At 41.3% G+C, this 19,437-nt stretch overlaps 1 protein-coding gene across 1 annotated transcript; it reads right to left on the bottom strand.

The window, feature by feature from the left end:
• Nucleotides 1-1,033: 1,033 nt before the first annotated feature.
• On the bottom strand, nucleotides 1,034-1,692 carry LOC148033556 (meiotically up-regulated gene 117 protein-like). The gene has a single exon (XM_087682326.1). It carries the CDS (start codon nucleotides 1,660-1,662, stop codon nucleotides 1,237-1,239), a length of 426 nt encoding a protein of 141 aa, XP_087538452.1. The 5' UTR covers nucleotides 1,663-1,692; the 3' UTR covers nucleotides 1,034-1,236.
• Nucleotides 1,693-19,437: the final 17,745 nt, after the last annotated feature.

The following is a 19,437-nucleotide window of genomic DNA, read 5'->3' as shown; positions in this document are numbered from 1 at the left end:
CCTTATATTTCTCTCTTGCTCCCTTCTTGCAATTATTCTTTTCATTTTTCTTCTCTTCCCCATTTCTTCTCTCTATTTTCTCTCATTCTCATCTAGCAATTATTCTTTCTATGTTCTCTCTCCTCTCTCTTCCTTACTGTGTGTCTCTCTCTATTTTTTACATTATCTTGGACTTCTCTTTCTCTTTCTCCCTGTCCACACACACACACACACATTTTTTCACTCACACGAGAGAGAGAGAGAGAGAGAGAGAGAGAGAGAGAGAGAGAGAGAGAGAGAGATCTCGCAAAGAGAGATGTCATTCCATGGGAGCCAAGTGTGTGTTTGGGCTAAGTTGTAGGTTTGGAAGGATCTTTAGAGTTTTTGAGCCTCCTAAACCTACAACTAAAATAATATATAATATAATAGATACATAAAGCATATTAAACAATATTCCATGAATCACCCGTGATATTATTTGTTATGATTTCAAGTGCATAAAGATTAATCAAATACCCTTACTATTTGTTACTCTTTCAAGTGCATAAAGATTTACTCTTGTAAAGTAATAACTTTCATTTGAAGAGATATATGTACCTAAAAATACAGTAAAATGCACAAGTATCACAAGCGTACATAATGCTTATATCCATGGTGTCATTAATAATAAACAAGTTGATCGAGTGAGAGAGATTTGCAAGTGGATGTCTACACGCACATATAATTATCTCAACGAATCAAATTATGAGTTCTTTTAGTCTCAATAGCATGGGACTTCGAAATTGCCAAGACTCATTCCCCTTTGGACCCAACAATGCACGTCATGGGACTCTAGCTTATATTTATAATGGGTGTACAACTCGTTATGGCTCTACCTCCAATATTCACCCAATGAAACATTTAGAAAGCTCCTGAATACGTACCAAACTGCTAAGGCCTTTCCTCGACGAGCAACCGAGTCGAGAACACACGCTCAAGCACCTCAGCGCACAAAAGCGATTAAAACTCATTATACTCTCTCTCTCTCTCTCTCTCTCTCTCTCAAAAACCGACAGCATAGAACGATCCCAGCCATGAAATGAGTGAGCAAAAGAGCTACAATATCGATCAGATATGATGAGTTGCAGTCCTTGCCATACAAGTCAGCTTAGAGAGACTGTACTGGTACCACGTGTGCAAACTGCAGGGCCTAATTATTTATTCTGCGAGTGGAGTAGTAGTGCGACATACATATAGATAACTAGGATATTATATACATTAGCCGACGTCCCTGCAGCTGGCGCAGTAGTTGAGGGTGGCCTCGCAGTTGTTGAAGGCATGGCTGCCGCAGCGGCCGCAGGGCTGAGAGTTGTAGATGTGGGCGAACTGCTGTTTGAGGGCGGCGCCGCTGATGGACGGGTAGGAGCCGCTGCAGCGGTAGATGGCGGTGCAGTGGCCAGCCACTCGGGAGGCGTAGGCGGAGTAGATGGTGCGATCGTTGAAGCGGTGGTAGGCAGTGATGCAGTCGTTCTTGCTCACCTGCCCACAAAGGGCTGAACCGGAGCAGTTGTCCGAGTAGCCCAGCGCAGGCCTCGCCACCAGAATATAATTACCCACTATTATCACAAGCACAAGAAGAAGACGAAGAAGAAAGCGCTTCTTACTGCTCATAGCAAGGCTCGTGCCAGCTAATCTCGCGGCCATTTTGCTTATTCCTCACACCTAATTAGACGAGAGCTGGTGGCGTAATGCAGCAGCCCCGCATGCGCCTTTTATAGCCTATCTAGTATCTCGGTTACTAGCAGAGAGAAAAATGATGCACGTGTCAGAGGAGATAGGAATAACGTCATGTCCAAGGATTTCCGGGGGCCGTAGCTGCCACCTGCCCGAGATAAGGTAAGAAATTAGAATACCATCTGTGAATGTCATCGGGACTCGCCAAAGACTGATGGTACGTAGTCATCGGGACTCGCCGAAGACTGATGGTACGTAGTCAATGGTCATGTCCAGTGCTCATCAAAAAAAAAATTTCCCATCCAATGGAAAAAAGTACTAGGCTTAACCCCACTCGGTTTTCGGAGGGAAATAGCCGGTTTTATAACTAAAATGTTTAAAAAATAGTCGGTTTTCGTCAAGACTAGCTTCAATTTCAATCGGTTTTTTGAGGATCTTGCTTTGAAAAAATACACTGAAGGACGGTTTTCTGTGAGCATTGTTCATGTCCAGTGGTTTGTAATATCCGATGTTCACGGAAAACTATCTTTAGTGTATTTTGTGAAGGTTAAAATGAGGAAAAAAGGAATTGGATTTTCAATAAAGGATAAATTTTGATAGCTAGTCTTTATTTGAAAGGATGTATCAAAATCTATCCTTTTTTTAAAGATTCCACTGTCATTTAACCTTGATTTTCAAGGCATGTGTAAGAAAGGGTACTTCAAAATTTGAATATGTATTTATCTAGACTCAAGAGTCAAGATTCATAAATAGGATTTAATATACCTATTAATACACATGCGACATGGAAGATTCAAGAGAATTTAATATGTAATGTTCAAGGCTCCAACTCTTCTAGAAGTGAGCTCCTTAATTTCTAAAGTTTAAACTTCTAAATCATTATATTAAAAAATACAAAACTTTCAAGCTTCCTAGGTTAATATTTTTTGAAATATGAATGTAGATTGAATAATATGGGATAAGCATTAAGCTATCGACAACATAGGTGCTACTTTTTTCTTTTCAAAATTTTTTTGTATACTCAACTTGTATGCAAGTATGACTTTTCTTTCCAAGGGAAATTAAAAATTTTAGATGATTTATCACTTTACAAAACATTATTTGATATGGCCAATGATGATATTATCTCGATTTTTGCTATATGCTAAAGCAAAGTCTTAGAAGAGAATGGGTGAACTTTAGATAATATCTATATTGTGTTAGTTATCCTCTCTTTATGCTTACTTGCACATGTAGAGATATTTACTAATATATATATTTTTTCTTTTGTATACGACTTTTTATATATTAATATATAATTCTATGTTCATATTGCTTGCATTCTTATCTATGGTTTTGCTATGTACTTGTACACTTATATTGTTATCTGCTATTTTAACTATGGTAACAATAAGCTTGAGGCACATATGTTACATCTTATTTTATTTGTGTATATATATCTATAATTGAAAAAATCTACACACACACACACACACAAAGTTTTGTATATGTGTCAATATTGACACATAGTTATATTTTTTTATTTTTCTAAATCTTGTGTTATGTAATATAAGCATCATGTTATCTATTGCATGTAATCATATATGTAGAACTTTATATTCTTTAACATTTTTATCATCTTATTTATAGAAAATAGAGTCCCAAATCCATTCTGAGGCCAAAATACTACATATAATGTGAAAAATATATATTTGAATTAATTATGTGATGTCCTTATATGATGTTTTTAAAGGTTAAAGTTATGAGTTTCTTGAGAAAAAGGCTTATGATTGGATGTTGCCTTGTGAAAAATGAACGATATCAGCATTAGTCTTTTAAAATCGGCTAGCTTCAAAAAATCCATGATAATCTAAAGGGTAGGGGGTTTTTCTATTGGTTCCTAAAAATGTTTTTGGTGAGTACAAAATTTTTTGTATTACCAATCACCGAACATCCAGATGCCCTATCTAGATCCCATTAGCCTCCTACACGAGTGGTACTACCAAGCTCATGTTAGAGATCAGGTCATAGCCTGATCAGGGGCAACAGGCTGGTGCAGTCGGACTGGCAGTCGGACTGCCATGTGGCAGTCCAACCTGCAGCAGCCAGTCGGCTGCATTTAATGCAGCCGCCCGGCCATTTCTGGCGCCCTATTTCCCCCGATTTTTTGGCTATTTATACCTGGCACTTTCAGCAGTCTGGTACACTTCTCTGCTCGCAGATTACAGACCGGTGACATGTGCAGATTCCGTCTTTGTTCGCACATTTCAGACAGCAGACAGTGTAGACTGCAGCGGACTTCGAGGTGGACAGCAGGTTGCATCGTCAAGGTGGAGACACGCAGTCCAGCGCACTACGCCCGTGTATATATCTGCATATCTTTGTATTCAGCATTCTTTATACAGCAGATCTTCATCGTCCACTGTCTCTTTCTCTCTCTTCTCTCTCTGCGTTCTCTCTCTCTCAGTCCTACGCTTCCGCACCGCTGCACTCTGACATGGTATCAGAGCAGTGTTTGAGGGCTGACTGAGCGTAGAATCAACCTGAAGAGGAGTTTCCATCGCAACACAAATTTGCGTTTTTTTCGTTTAAGGGCAGACAGGAGGGCTGCACCTTGGAACAAGGCTGAAACGAGTATGGGCGCACAGGAAAGGAGTACAGGTGGTGGATTTGCTGTTGTTTACTGCTGTTTGACGCGGAGGAAGTTTGAGTTTTCAACCTACAAGTGCAGGTTTTTCTTTTTCATCGCCTCCGGCGGGTGAAGAAGGTTCAGAACGCGGAAGAGCCTTAGCAAGCTGAGTTTTCCCAGTCAAAGGGGGCTGCTTTTGCGTTTGTGAAGGCATTGTAGGTGAAGATGTCTACAGAGATTGACTTGGAGTTCCAGGCGATTATGGACCGGAAGGTGCCTGTCTTACCGGCTCTTCCTACAGATCAGAAGCTCGACGGCGACAACTACCGCATTTGGCACGTCATGATGTTGGCCATTCTTGAGTCCTATGATTTGGCGGAGTTGGTACAGGAGGAGATTGACCGGCCCTCGGTAAGAGATGAGTCCAAACTCTCTTCCGATGCTCGTGCGGAGTTGGCCAAGGCCCAGTCTCATTGGGACAAACTGAATGCCAGGATTCGATCCTTTCTCTTTCTATCATGCACTACAGTCGTGATCGCTCACATCGAGCACTTGACGGTGGCTCGGGAGATATGGCTGGAGCTTGATCAGATGTACAATCGGATGACCCTAATGAAGCGGGTTTCTTTGGAGGTACAGATGCGGACCTTGTCCGTAAATAAGTCTTCTTCGCTACGGGAGCACATTAACAAGATAAGGCAGCTACAGATGCAGGTTCAGAATGCGGGGAAGCCGATTTCCTCCGAAGACATGGCGATCACACTATTGTCCCAGCTGCCGCTACGATTCGGTACATTTTACTCTGCCCTTATTGCTTCGGGGCGAGAGTCTACTCTTCGGTGGGAAGAGTTGGTTCCTATGGTCTTGGACCAAGAGGAACAGTTAAAGGGACAAAATGCTTCCAAGTCCGAGGCGCTGACAGGTCAAGCCTCTCAGAAGAAGGGGAAGGACCAAAAGAAGAAGAAGGGGGATAACAAGTCCAAGAAGGACAAGGAGAAGGACAAGGACAAAGACTCCACATGCCATATTTGTGGAAAGACTGGCCATTGGAAGAAGGATTGCCCTGACAAAGACACGAAGGACACCACAGATTCTGGAGCGGTGGCTGCACCCTCATCAGCTGCATTTCTTCATCTAGCTGTCATTGAGGATGCTTCACTGAATGCTTCTGATGCTATGATGACGGCTCCCCAGGCTCGAGAGTGGATTGTTGATAGTGGTGCCTCATGGCACATGACTCCTTCCTCAGATGGTGTTGCCTAGTTGCGACCGTCGCGTGGGCAGATTCTCATTGGAGACAGCTCTTCAGTATCTATTGCTGGTCAGGGTAAGATGCAGCTTATTCCGGATGGACGAGGTGGTACCCATACCTCAGAGGTTTTGCATGTACCAGGATTAGGGTACCATCTCCTTTCAGTTCATAAGATTTGCTCCCTTGGTCTTCTGGTGGAGTTTGACAGTACTACGGTGCGAGTCCTTGATCGTGGATCGAGGAAGGTTCTCTCATATGGATATGAGGAGAACGGCATTTACAAACTGCAGTCTTCCACCGCCCTCTCTACTCTTCTTCTTACCTCTCAGTCACAGTCAGAGTTATGGCATGCTCGGTTTGGTCACCTGAACTATGACTATCTTCGGAGGGCGTCACGTGGACAGCTTGTTCGAGGGTTGCCGGATATAGTGGTGAGCCAGCAGCCATGTGTCTCCTGCATTCGGGGGAAGCAGCATAGGGATGCCATTTCCCACACAGCTTCGCGGCGGTCTACTTCACCGATGGAGCTTGTATCTACGGATCTATGTGGCCCTATGAGGAATGAGTCCTTGCGTGGGAGCTCGTACTTCATGCTGATCGTGGATGACTATAGCAGGATGACATGGGCCTACTTTTTGGCATTAAAGTCAGACGCTTTCTCACACTTCAAGGATTGGCTTCTCTTTGAGGAGAACCGATCGGGCCGAAAGTTGAAGACCTTGTGATCCGACAAGGGAGATGAATTTGTTTCTAATGAGTTTGCTCGGTTTTATGCAGATAGAGGAATTCACCAGGAGTTTGCCAATACCAACACTCCTCAAGAAAATGGTATTCTTGAACGGAAGAACCGCAGTGTGATCGAGATGGCGCGCACCATGATGGAGCACCGACAGACCCCTCAGGTTCTGTGGGCCGAGGCTGTGGCTACTGCAGTCCACATCCTTAATCGATCCCCTACTTCGACCGTGGAAGGGATGACTCCATTTGAGGCTTATTTTGGGACAAAGCCAGATGTTTCTTACTTTCGGGTCTTTGGGTGTGATGCCTATGTTCACATTCCCAAGGTTCACCGTGATAAATTTGAAGCAGCTTCCCGAAAACATGTATTTGTTGGCTACAGCTCCCAGTCCCAAGGCTACCGACTATATGATCCCGTCAAGCGGGATGTGTACACTAGCCGTGATGTGCGGTTTGTGGAGGTTTCGGCTACTTCAACGGGTGAGGAGCATCCCGTTCTTGGAGATCCAGGGGAGAGTTGGGCTCCTTCTACAGTTCCACTGGAGCCCGTGCCTTTTGATTATGATTCTGTTTCTGACACAGAGTCTACTGTTCCACCGGACACCTCTGAGGAGTTACCGCCGGTGGATATTCCAGAGTCTTGTGCTGATGGAGAAAGACGAGGGGAGGTTCGGCCTCCTCCTCACTGGGCCTGTGACACACTCCGTGATTCAGGGATCGAGGGGGTTCCTGAGGAATGGGGACCGCAGGATGGTCCGCGGCGGTCACGGAGGCACCAGGCACATTCTACGGAGCTTGTTTGCTCCAACTATTGTTTGATGACCCGTGTTATGCAGGATCGAGAGCCCACCTCTGTGAAGGAGCCTTTACAGTCCGCACCATGGAAGACAGCTATGGAAGCCGAGTTGGAGGCTATTGAGAGGAATGGCACTTGGTCACTCGTGCCTCGCCCCCCGAAGAAGAAGGTGATTGGAGTCAAGTGGGTCTTCAAGAACAAATACCTAAGCGATGGTACTTTGGATAAGCACAAGGCTCGCCTTGTTGCTAAAGGTTTTGCACAGCGCCTAGGGATTGACTGTCATGACACTTTTGCCCCCACAGCTCGTATGGCGACCATTAGAGCTGTTCTTGCTTTGGCTGGCCATAGGAGATGGCTTGTTTATCAGTTGGATGTGAAGTCGGCCTTCCTCAATGGTGATTTGAAGGAGGAGATCTATGTTGAGCAGCCTCCTGGCTTTGGATCTTCCGATGGGAAAGTCTACAGGTTGAAGAAGGCCTTGTATGGCCTCAAGCAGGCTCCGCGTGCGTGGCACGAGAAGATTGATTCGTTCCTCCAATCTCAATTGGGATATCGGCAGTCCAAGGCCGATCCGCAGTTGTATGTTCACACTTCCGAGGATGGTTGTGTGCTGTTTGTATTATATGTTGATGATTTGATTGTCACAGGTGATGCTGCACAGCAGGTCCAAGAGACGAAGTCAGCTTTACATCGGACGTTCGAGATGACGAACTTGGGTCTACTCCACTTCTTTTTGGGCCATGAGATTTATCAGTCTCAGAGGGGGATCTTTCTCTCTCAACAAAGATATGTACAGGAGCTCTTGGTGTCTTTTGAGATGGAGGATTGTCCGGCCCTATCTACTCCTATGGATCCGAACTGGAAGGCCACTTCCCATTCAACTTCTCCTTTGGCGGATGCGTCCCGCTATCGACAGTTGATTGGGTCCTTGATTTGGCTTCTCAACACGAGGGTTGATCTATGTTTTGCTGTTGGGCTCTTGGCAGGGTTCATGAGTGAACCTAAGATGGTGCATTGGCAGGCTGCTCAGAGGATACTTCGGTATTTGAGGGGGACGTCTAATTTAGGGATTCATTACTCCTGTAGTAGACCACAAGTGGGTGCAGGGACAGATGGGTCAGATCTTGTACTTGTAGGTTGGAGCGACTCGGATTGGGCTGGTGATGTGGACCACAAGTGGTCTACTACAGGTTACTGTTTTACTTTGGGTGCAGGTGTTATTTCATGGAGTAGCAAGAAGCAGCCCACGGTAGCTCTTTCGTCTACTGAGGCGGAGTATCGGGCCGCGTCTTCCACCACATGCGAGGTTGTGTGGCTTCGGAGATTATTGGAGGAGCTTGGGTGCCCCTAGACTCGTCCTACATTGCTGCAATGTGACAATGAGAGTTGCATTGCCTTGGCAAGGAACCCTGTTTTTCATGCCCGGACGAAGCACATCGAGATCCAGTACCACTTCATCCGCGAAAAGCTTTTGGATGAGACCATCACTGTGGAGTACTACAAGACGGAGGACAATCTTGCGGATTTGTTTACGAAGGCGCTTCCTCAGGCTCTACTTCGGAGACATTCCAAATCCCTCAGGCTTCTGCCCTGCCCAGGCTCTGAGAGGGGGTGTCAGAGATCAGGTCATAGCCTGATCAGGGGCAGCAAGCTGGTGCAGTCGGACTGGCAGTCGGACTGCACAGTTGGACTGCCACGTGGTAGTACGACCTGCAGCAGCCAGTCGGCTGCATTTAATGCAGCCACCTGGCCATTTCTGGTGCCCTATTTCCCCCGGTTTTTCAGCTATTTATACCTGGCACTTTCAGCAGTCTGGTACACTTCTCTGCTCGTAGATTACAGATCGGTGACACGCGCAGATTCCGTCTCTATTCGCAGATTTCAGACAGCAGACAGTGTAGACTGCAGAGGACTTCGAGGTGGACATCAGGTTGCATCGTCGAGGTGGAGACATGCAGTCCAGTGCACTGCACCCGTGTATATATCTGCATATCTTTGTATTCAGCATTCTTTATACAGCAGATCTTCATCGTCCACTGTCTCTTTCTCTCTCTTCTCTCTCTGCGTTCTCTCTCTCTCAGTCCTACACTTCCGCACTGCTACACTCTGACAGCTCAAGCTAGTAGGCTACGATGCTACATCAAGTTTCTCCAATGCGTGTCATTTATGCCACTTTGCACTACATCAACCAGAAGGAAAAAGAACAATTGGTAACAAACTTTATTTCAACTCACAAAATGAACATACGAACGTATTAGGTGTGTGCGTTGTATTAATAAAAATGGTGATGTGTTACATCTTACTACTATATTATTTTGGTTTTAGGTTTGGAAAGCCTTGAACATCCAGAGGGCTTCCCAAACCTATCCCCTTTTCCAAACCTCCCTTTCTCAATTAATACCCCCTCCCCTTTCCTCTCTCTCACGTGTAATCTCTCCTTTTCTCTTTCCCCTCCCATTTTTAATTAAAAGCCCCTTCCCTCCCCCCTCCTTCTCTCTCTCATTGTAAGGCTTAGGCTCTCTCTCTCTCTCTCTCTCTCTCTCTCTCTCTCTCTCTCTCTCTCTCTCTCTCTCTCTCTCTCTCTCTCTCTCCCTAACTTTTAAAAATTAAAACCATCTCCCCTCTCTCTCACATATAATATTTCCCTTTCTCTTTCTCCTCCCCTTTTTAATTAAATTCCTCCCCCCTCGCTCTCTTAATTAGATTAAACTTTTTAATTTAAACTTTCCTTTTAAGTGACTATTTTTAAAAACTTTCTTTAAATTTAAAGTTTTTTGGACATAGTCTTTCAAACACTTCGAGAAGAAGGAGGAGGAGGAGGATAAAGAAAAGAAGAAGAAAAAAGAGAAAAATACAAAGAGAGGGGGAAAGAGGAAAGAGAATAGTTTTTTAAAAATTAAAATTTTTTTGATATAGTTTTTGAGCTAGAGAGAGAGACAAATATGAAATATATAAATTGAAAGAGAGAGAAAATATGTGGAGGGAGGAAAAGAGAGAAAAAAATAGAGAAAAGGAAAAATATACAAAGAGAAAGAGAAAAACTTAAAAGAGAAAGAGAGAGGAAAGGAAAAATTATTTTAGTTGTAGGTTCGAAAATCCCTGAACATCCGGAGAGGACTTCCTAAACGTACCCCCTTTTTCAAACCTCACTTTCTCAATTAAAACCCCCTCCCCTCCCCTCTCTCTCATATGTAACCTCTCCTTTTCTCATCCCCCTCCCCTTTTTAATTAAAAGCCCATTCCTCCCCCTCCTTCTCTCTCTCATTGTAGGGCTTAGGCTCTCTCTCTCTCTCTCTCTTGCTCGCTTTTACCTCCCTTTTTAAAATTAAAACTCCCTTCCCTCTCTCATGTGTAATCTCTCCCTTTCTCTTCCCCCCCTCCCCCTTTTAATTAAATTCCTCCCTCCTCCCCTTCTCATGGAGAAAAGGGGGAAAGAGAAAAGAGAATAGTCTTATTCAAATTAAACCTTTTTTTATATAGTTTTTGACCTAGAGAGAGATATAAAGAGGAAATATATAATTTGAAAGAGAGAGAAAATATGCAGAGAGAAAGGGAAATAGAGGAAATAGAAAAATAGAGAGAGAAGAAAAAATATGTAGAGAGAGAGCGAAAGAAAAAAAACTTGAAAGAGAAAGAGAGAGGAAAAGAAAAATAAGGAGAGAGAGAGAGAGAGAGGAAACATTGAATTATAGAGAGAAAAAATATAAAATTTAAGAGAGAAGAAAATAAAAAAGAAAAAGAGAGGAAATAGGGGGTGAGAGAAGAAAAGCGGGGAGAGAAGAAAATGAGAGAGAGGAAAGAAGAAGAAGAAGAAGAGAGATAATTTGATTACAAAGAGAATTATAGAGAGAGGAAATATAAAATTTAAAAGAAAGAGAAAAAAATAAAGAGATGATGGAGAGAGAGAGAGAGAGAGAGAGAGAGAGAGAGAGAGAGAGAGAGAGAGGAAGGAGGAGGAGGAGGAGGAGGAGGAGGAGGAAAAGAGGAAGAGAGATGGGGTAAAAAGGGGAAAGAGAAATGTCTTTTTCAAATTTAAATATTTTTTTGAGAGAGGGGGAAGGCAAAGACACGAAGGAGAGAGGGGGGAAGAGAGAGAGAGAGAGAATACTTAAAATTCAAGAGAGAGAGAGTGAGATCAGAAGAAAAAAAGGAAAATGAGGAGAAATGGGAGGAGAAGAAAAGGGGGCACAGAGAGAGAGAGAGAGAGAGAGAGAGAGAGAGAGAGAGAGAGAGAGAGAGAGAGAGAATAAAAGGAGAGAGAGATGAGAAGAAGAGATAGAATATGAACATATAGAGAGGAGAAGAAGAAAGAGAATATGAACATAAAGAGAGAGAATTATATATACAGAAAATATAAAATTTACATACTTTAAGAGAGACTGGGGGGAAAGGAAGTGAAAGAAGAGAGAGAGAGAGAGAGAGAGAACATGGAGAGAGAATATAAAATTTAAAAAGAGAGAGAGAATAAAAAATAGAGGGGAGAGAGAGAGAGAAGAAAAGCGCAGAGAGAAGAAAAGGGGAGAGAGAGAGAGAAGAAGAAGAAGAAGAAGAAGAAGAAGAAGAAGAAGAAGGAGAAGAAACACACACACACACACAGAATAATAGGGAGGAAAGAAAAAATTTAAAAGAGAGTGAGAGAGATAGAGAAAAGAAAAAATTTTAAAAGAGAATGAAGAGAGAGAGAAGAAGAAAAAAAGAAAAAAAGAGGAGAGGGAGAGAGAAGGAAAAGAGAGGAGAGAAGGGGGAGAATAAAAGGGGGGAGAAAGAAAGAGAGAGAGAGAAGAAAAGCGGGGAGAGAAAAAAAGGAGAGAGAGAAAACCAAGAGAGGAGAAAAAAATCTAAAATAGAAGGCATAGAGAGAGAGAGAGAGGGCAAAGAAAAAAGTAGAAACAAAGAGGGAAAAGAGGAGAAATGAATTGCAAAGCTACTGCAAAGTAGCCTAACGTTTTGTGCACGTGAAGTGTGCACGGAACACTAGTATTGGTGAAGTAGTATAGATATTACATGTTAGGAAACTAGGTTGACACGTGTAGCTAAGCACAAGTATAGTGGTTTTGGATGGGTTTTTTCTCCAAGTTCTTGTTTATGAATATTTTAGATGCACAATGAATAAGAATTATGAATACCATTGCAATTATAAAAGAGACCTAGTCACTAAGCAAGTTTATAAACTTGACGAGGACACTCGGGGAGGTCAATCATGAATATATGTGTACATCACATGGGTTTAAAATAAGATTTTTAATATTTACATATAAAAGGGTTTAATATAAAGGGGTTATTTATAAATTAAATAGAAAAATATTATATTTTATTAAGATAAAATTCATAGAAGATAAGGATATTTATAAATATGTATTGAACACACATGTGATGTAGAGGATATACATATAATGAACCCCCCGAGCCAAGTCATTTCTCCCAATTTTACCTAGCAAACTGGCTACCCTAAATACCAACAAACTTTAATTGCAATATTGATCAAATTTACAACTTCATAACCCTCTTCAAGCTTTGGCTTTGTTCCTGGTGAGTGAAATTTTCTTAAAGGTGGTAATTCTAACCAAATGAAACATCAATGCCTCTGTTTTATTCAATTGTTTGCAATCCCCAAAAATGCAAGCTATTAGCTCATTGCCCTACACAAATGCTGAGAACACATGAGATAAAACTTTGTTCCAAACTTGTGCCACTATGTAGCCTTCTTGAAAAACATGGCAAAGTGTTTCTTCATTACCATAAATGCACTTGTCATCCCCTAATCCTCTTTTAGATAATGTGTTTGCAATGAACACTGCTCCCATCGCCACATGCTAGGTAAACAATAAGTCTTGTAGGGGAATTCAAAGTTTCCATTAAGTTTTCAAGATCCCTTCTAGCCTATTTTGATCCAAGTTGATCCTGGGGGGGGAGGGGGGGCGTTTACTCATAAATATATGTATGTCTCACATGGATTCAAAATAAGGGGTTTTAAGAATACGATTTTATGCATTTTTAATATACAGAAGGGTGTCATATAAAGGGGTTACTTATAGATTTAATAAAAAGGGTTGTGTTTTATTCAAGAAAAATTCACAGATTAGGATATTTATAAATAGGCCTTGAACGCATGTGATATAGAGGATACATATATAATGAACCCTCGAGAGTTGATCCCAGCCCATTCTTTGGAAATGGTACTAACTACTTCAATGTTGCGGCTCTTTGCATGCCCAATTCTTAGAAAATAATGAATTGGCTTGTCTTCAATAGTCAATGAAGCACACTTACTACCCTTCTCAGAAGAATAGGCTCCATTGAATTGCATGATTTTGCTTGCAATATAACACCAAATAGTCCTAGTAGAACTTGATAGATTCCACTTGAGCATAAAGCTCTTCATTGTACATGGTCTAATTGTTCTTATTTAGCCATTGGCTAGCTCTTTGATGCCCTAATTGACCAGAGCTTTGGCCCTCCAGCTTAACTCCAAGGCCAAAGGGTACTTGAAGTTCCACGACCAATATACATTGACCTTCCCATTCACCTTTTGTATGGTTAGATCCTTTCCAAATCTGAGCAGAATCCTTTTCTACCCTTCAACTAAGTCCACCACTAGGTCTTTTGGCCTACGGGTGAAGATTCCATGTGTTGTAAGTAGGTCCCTGCCTATTGACCCCCATTGCTTATAGATCTTCTTGTTTTCAACTTCCAAGTTACATTCTAAAAGCATATCTCAAGTTGTCCCTTGGAACTTAGCTCTGAGCATATTTGCCTCAACCTCAAGGTCAAGTAGCTACGATCCCCCCTCCTCCCAATCATTTTTTAGACATTCCAAGATGATTGGAGCCATGTAACCTAGATTCTCGTGCTTTCCCCAAATGAATCACCCCATAAGTGTATCCCACTCTTTGTTGTGCTTCTTGATCCATCTAATTAATGGGAGACAAAATCTAACCATCATAAAAATTAAAAACTTCAATATTTTTAATCTCACATGTAGTGGCCATGCAGAATAATTCCAACTTGTTAATTTTTTCCTAAGTTTACTTAGGTACCTACTTAGTTCTTAAGCCCTCATTGACCCCCCTACCTACATGATACTCCAAGTACATAAAAATGTTTCCCCTATTTATCTTCCTTGCTAGCCAATATTCATTAGGTGCTCCTCTATGACACTTATCATCTAATATTTTTGAAGATTAATTGTCAAGACTACGACCATGCCAAAGACATTAAGAGTCTACAATACCTTAGACAAATTCTATGTGTTAGCTTCCACCATCATCAAAAGGTCATCAACATACCCTTGTCCCAATAATTCTTTACCTATGCATGTAAGCCCTTCAATGTGGCTTTAAGCTACCATTTTATCGAGCATACAAACAAACACCCTTGCCGGACCCCTTTTGTGGTTTCAAAAGGGTCCAACAATGCTCCACTCATTGAAACTTGCCCATATGCATGCTAAGAAGAAGGATATATTGGAAAATTTCTCTAAAAAACCCATGGCCAGTAGTGTCTCTCTTAGAAAGTTCCAATTAATTTTGCAAAACACTTTCTTCGTATCAATTTGGTGGTACACAATTTTCTCACCAGACAATTGAGCCCATTTAGTGTTGCCAATATCACATTCAAGACATTGTCCAAGTTTGAGAATCTTGTAATAAATCCATATTGCAATGGGTTTATGTGGTCCTGCATGACGGGGCCTATTGCTTTGCAATAGCTTTTGCTAGGATTTAATATATGGTGCACATTAGAAATATATTCCTCCAATGGACAATTTTAAAGTATTGCAATTGCTTTGGAATTAGCGTGATTATGCTTTGAGTCCATGCATCAAGTAGTTTTCATGCCTCCCCAAAATCATTAATCAAGAGCCCTATTATCTTCTTGAAAGCAGAAATTCTATGGTAGTGCCATCGTATCTCAGAGACTTACCTCTTCCCAACTCCTTAAGTTCATCTTCTAACCCCTCATCCAATAAGAATGTTGCCAACCTTTCATTTTCATCTTAGGTGATCACCTTCTCCACATACTCTAGAATCCTGGCCATTGCTTGTTTGTCCAAGTTGGCTTCCCTTTGGTAAGAAAACATGTAAACTTTAGCTACCTCCTCTACCTCATTGATCCAAGTGTTATCATCATTCAATAGTGCCTTTGTGCTTTTTCTATTTCTATTTCTCTTCAAGCTATTTATAAAATCATAGGAGCCACATTGGGGATCCCCAATTAATAATTTATTGAAGAGCAAACACATTTTTTCCATCTCCCTCACAAGGGCAACATGCATGATCAATTGTGCTCTCTTCTCTCTCCAATACAAAGCCATACCCCCTACAACAAAATCCACTATTGTAGGTGTGTATGAAAGCAATCCAAGTTGACTCCCTGTTTGCTTCTAAACCTTCCTCTAGAGCTTTTATAGCCCTTGCATCATGTAATAAAAACTAGTTTGCAAGTAATGTCTCTTATTTGCTACCAACCAACTCTTCTGCCCCTTGAATCTACATGGCTTCATGGTTTGAAGGCTAAGCCAGATAGTTAGAAATGAAACTGCTATAATGCACCTTGATTTCCAAATGAGCTGATAACCATTCTCCTAGACATGTAGTATAACAACAACCCAACCATTTCCAATAACCAGGGCTATTGAGAGAATTGTCTGAGAGTTGGCTATCCTTCCCTTGTGGCACTTCCTTTGGGTCCACTAGTTTGGGTTTCTCCTCAAGCTCCATCCATTTGTCCCTTTCCCTACCCCTACTAGGGTTGCTATGGTATGAGCATTGGCTTCCTCAATAACCATATTAAAATTGCCCCCTATTAGGACAAGATCTAAATCTTGTGATTGTAATGCCTCCAAAGTGGAATCTCTCATTCCAGGATCATTGTACTGGTAGACATTTACAATAGCCATGGGTATACCAAACCAATCCAAAACAATGATAATCCATCGACCATCTTACATTTTTTAAAGAGCATAGGCTACCACTTGTCCTTGACTAGCATAATGCAAATCAATTCATTATCTTACCTAATGTTGAAAAAACATTTGTACTACCCCTGGGAGAAACACTTGCCACTTCTACCATACATTTTGTGTTCTTGAACAAGCACCACTTCTGGTTGTTCCTCCCTAATCCATCTCCACATTAGATATGTCTTGGCCTCTACACCTATGCCTTTCACATTCAGTGTGACCAATCTAATGCTCTCTAATTCCTGCGTCATGCTCATTATTTTTACTAGAGTCATCTTTAAAGCACTTATTTCTCCCTTCTCAGTGCAAATGATCATTAAAGCACTTGCTAGTGCTTTCCATCCAATTGTGACATGCATTGATTTGAGCCTCAAACCATTCTTCTCCTTTTGTGATGATGAGTTTTCCATTTCTATTTTTCGAGGCTAGGTAAATCTTAACATCAACCCCTGGATGCTCCCTATCAAGCTGCTCTAGCAAGTTCCTATTGATGTTGATGAAAGCATTCACTTTACCTCAATTATATCTAGGGATGTCAGATTTTTGCCACAAAAGTTCCTAAAAAGTGGAACTTTCCCAATAGCCTTCTTGATTGTGGCCACATTATAATTCCTTTCCTTAGCCTTATCCTTGTGACCTCAAACCAATTGATAGCCTTCATCACCATCTTTATCCCTTGGTTTGTGTGCTAGCTCCTTTGTCTCTTGAGCATCATTTCCTCTTGCCACTTTGGCCCAAGAGTTATTGATTAGATTCCTCCAATGTAGGCTTGCATCAATTTTCTCCCATGGGCACTCTTTGAAATAGTGACCCCATTTGTCATACTTATAATAGACACTAGAAAATTTACTTTGGAGCAAATGCAACTTGAGAGCTCCAACAATTGGAATATCCAACTCAATGTAATCTGACTTTGATTGAGTAGTATCCCATAGGAGGTAAAACTCTATTCTTGTTGGGGTTTGCAAGAGGAAAAATGTACAATGTCTTTCCCAACTCCTTGGAAATTTTTGGTAGAAGATTCCGCAAATAAACAAGTAAGTTAGGTAGCTCCACCCATACATTGCACATGTTGTGCAAGTAGTCCCTACCAATGCCCATAGGCTGCCATTGCATGATTTGAAAGATATCTAGGCCTCAGAACCGTGCTCCTCTGTCCAAGAGATTCCTTGTTGCAACCTCCTTCTTATCTAGCACAACCTTTAAAAACTTGCGGCCTCTATAGTAAGTTTTTCCAACATTGCCCATGCCATTGGGCAAGACATTGAACCAGACATCAACATCCATTGGTTTAGATGGTTTACTAATAAAGAATATGAGATAAACATGAGAAATGAAGCAAAGCACATTGTGCTAACCTTCTTGGCATCCAACACAATCTTCTTCCCTATTTCTTCCATTTTCTCTTCCATATTCTTTGTGATCCTCATCGCTAAGAGCTCCAATATGATTTGGGGATTCACCTTGAGCTACAATTTGTAGTCTTCTACAGGCACTGTGCTAGCACCACTCTATTGCTCAAGGTTTCCTTCCCCATCTTGACCACATCCTCTTCTTCATCCAAGGTCTCTTCACTTCTCTTCCTCTTCAAAATGGACTTTGTATCATTCTCAACATTGCTCATTCCTACATCCTAAAACTTATCATTCTTAGAGTTTGGGCCTATATTTTGGTAGATTGGATAGTTCCACTTTCCAGTTGAACCCTAATAAGTCTAAGCTAGCTAAATGTAGAGTGAAGTTTCTTGGACGTGGTTTTTGAAATGGAATAGAACCTTGACAATGTGAAGGATTCCATGTTACTCCCTTCTCCTTAACGACACAAATCGACTAATGGATTTCAATGTAAAGAACCTATCTAAGTTTATTCCACTAGCATCTCAACTTTTATTTCCTCTTCAACAAGCAATGATTAGAGGAGTTGGAAAAGTCTCAATTTCCTTTCTTATAGAGGAAAGTACCAAGGAAACCTTGGTGGACTTTCTCATTTATTAGGAGAAACCTAAAAGGATTAAGAAAGAAGAGGTATGAAAACCCCCATTCAAACCACTAGACATTGAGAACACTTTCACCTTTGTTCTAATGGCTTTTATAGAAAAGCGCACAAGGAACCTTCTTGATGTCTTGTATCTATAGCTCCAATGGAAGGTTGATAAGGAAGTAAGGATTCAACCTTCTGTTATATAGCCTAGATGGAAGGTTGATAACGAAGTAAGGATTTAACTCATACATGTAGAGTAACAATGAGGTGGAGCATGCAATGTCAGAGAAGGCATTGCAAGTGGTTCATGATTTTAGAACCAAGAGGTTCTAGATCGAAAGAGATTCTTTGATATCGTAAATTAAGTCCTTGTGTTGTGGCAAGCAAAAAATACTAACTTGAAGCCACGAGGCAGAATGATAAAGAGGCAGAGCCAAAGAAAGATATCACAATGATGTTTGCAAATATTACACAATCTCATTTTAATCAAGGAAGAGAGCCTTTGGCTCTAAACAACTTAATAGGTTCTATTCCTAGGGAGGTGGAGAAGGGAAAGAAGAATTCCTTTATTAGAAAAGCAAGTACATAATGATGAATGACAACTTGTTCATGAAGGGAGTTGATCTACTTCTAAGAAGGGTATGATGGAAGGAGGATATGGTGAATGACAACTTTTTCATGAAGGACACAATTCATAAAGGGGTTTGTGGGGGTCATTTTGGCTTTAAGATCACTCTTCCAAAGATTTTATAGGAAGGATACATGTGGCCTAGCTTATGAACATATGTCAACCACTAGTGCAAATCATGCCTATAATTCTAGGCAAATGATTTTGAAGTATAAACTTCAAAACTCCATTTTGGCTCATAATATTTTTAAGAAGTGGGGAATTGATGCTGTTGAGCCATTATCTATTGCTCCTAGAAAGAAGTTGTACATACTCTCTATCGAGGTTTATCTTTCAAGGTGGACAAAGGTTAAATCCACTATCCACTACCAATATTATGTAAAAGAATATCGGGAATTTCATATGTGAGGATGTATGTTGTATGATTGGGGTAAGTCGAGAAATCTTATCTAATAGGAGGATTAGATTTTGAGGAGCCTTGGTTAATCACATGAATACTGTTCATGAGGGTTTTTGTAGGCTAAACAATAGTAGTTCATTGTTGTAAATAAAGTGAAATAGGGATAGCGCTACTACTATCCACATTAATTCCAGATCTGTAAGCTTTTCATGCTTGTTCTTAGTCAAATCTGTGTATTTGACTCATAGGATACTTGTGGGTAGATTTGGGGATTTCTTTACCTACTACTGTAGGTGATTGAAGGGAGGGTTTTCAAGATTTTGTGGTCTACTCCTCTAATCGGGCTGAAATAGGGTTTATTATTATAATAAATTTCAT

The sequence above is a fragment of the Lygodium microphyllum genome, chromosome 7 (assembly GCF_053477565.2).
Source record: "Lygodium microphyllum isolate KBCC chromosome 7, Lygodium_microphyllum_v1.1.10, whole genome shotgun sequence".
Lineage (NCBI taxonomy): Eukaryota > Viridiplantae > Streptophyta > Polypodiopsida > Schizaeales > Lygodiaceae > Lygodium > Lygodium microphyllum.
The sequence above is the reverse complement of the archived record's forward strand: the minus strand, read 5'-3'. Positions and strand labels throughout refer to the sequence as shown.

Bases quoted from the DNA above. Each gene is read 5' to 3' on its own strand.
- LOC148033556 (XM_087682326.1), bottom strand. From the start codon at position 1,662: ATGGCCGCGAGATTAGCTGGCACGAGCCTTGCTATGAGCAGTAAGAAG.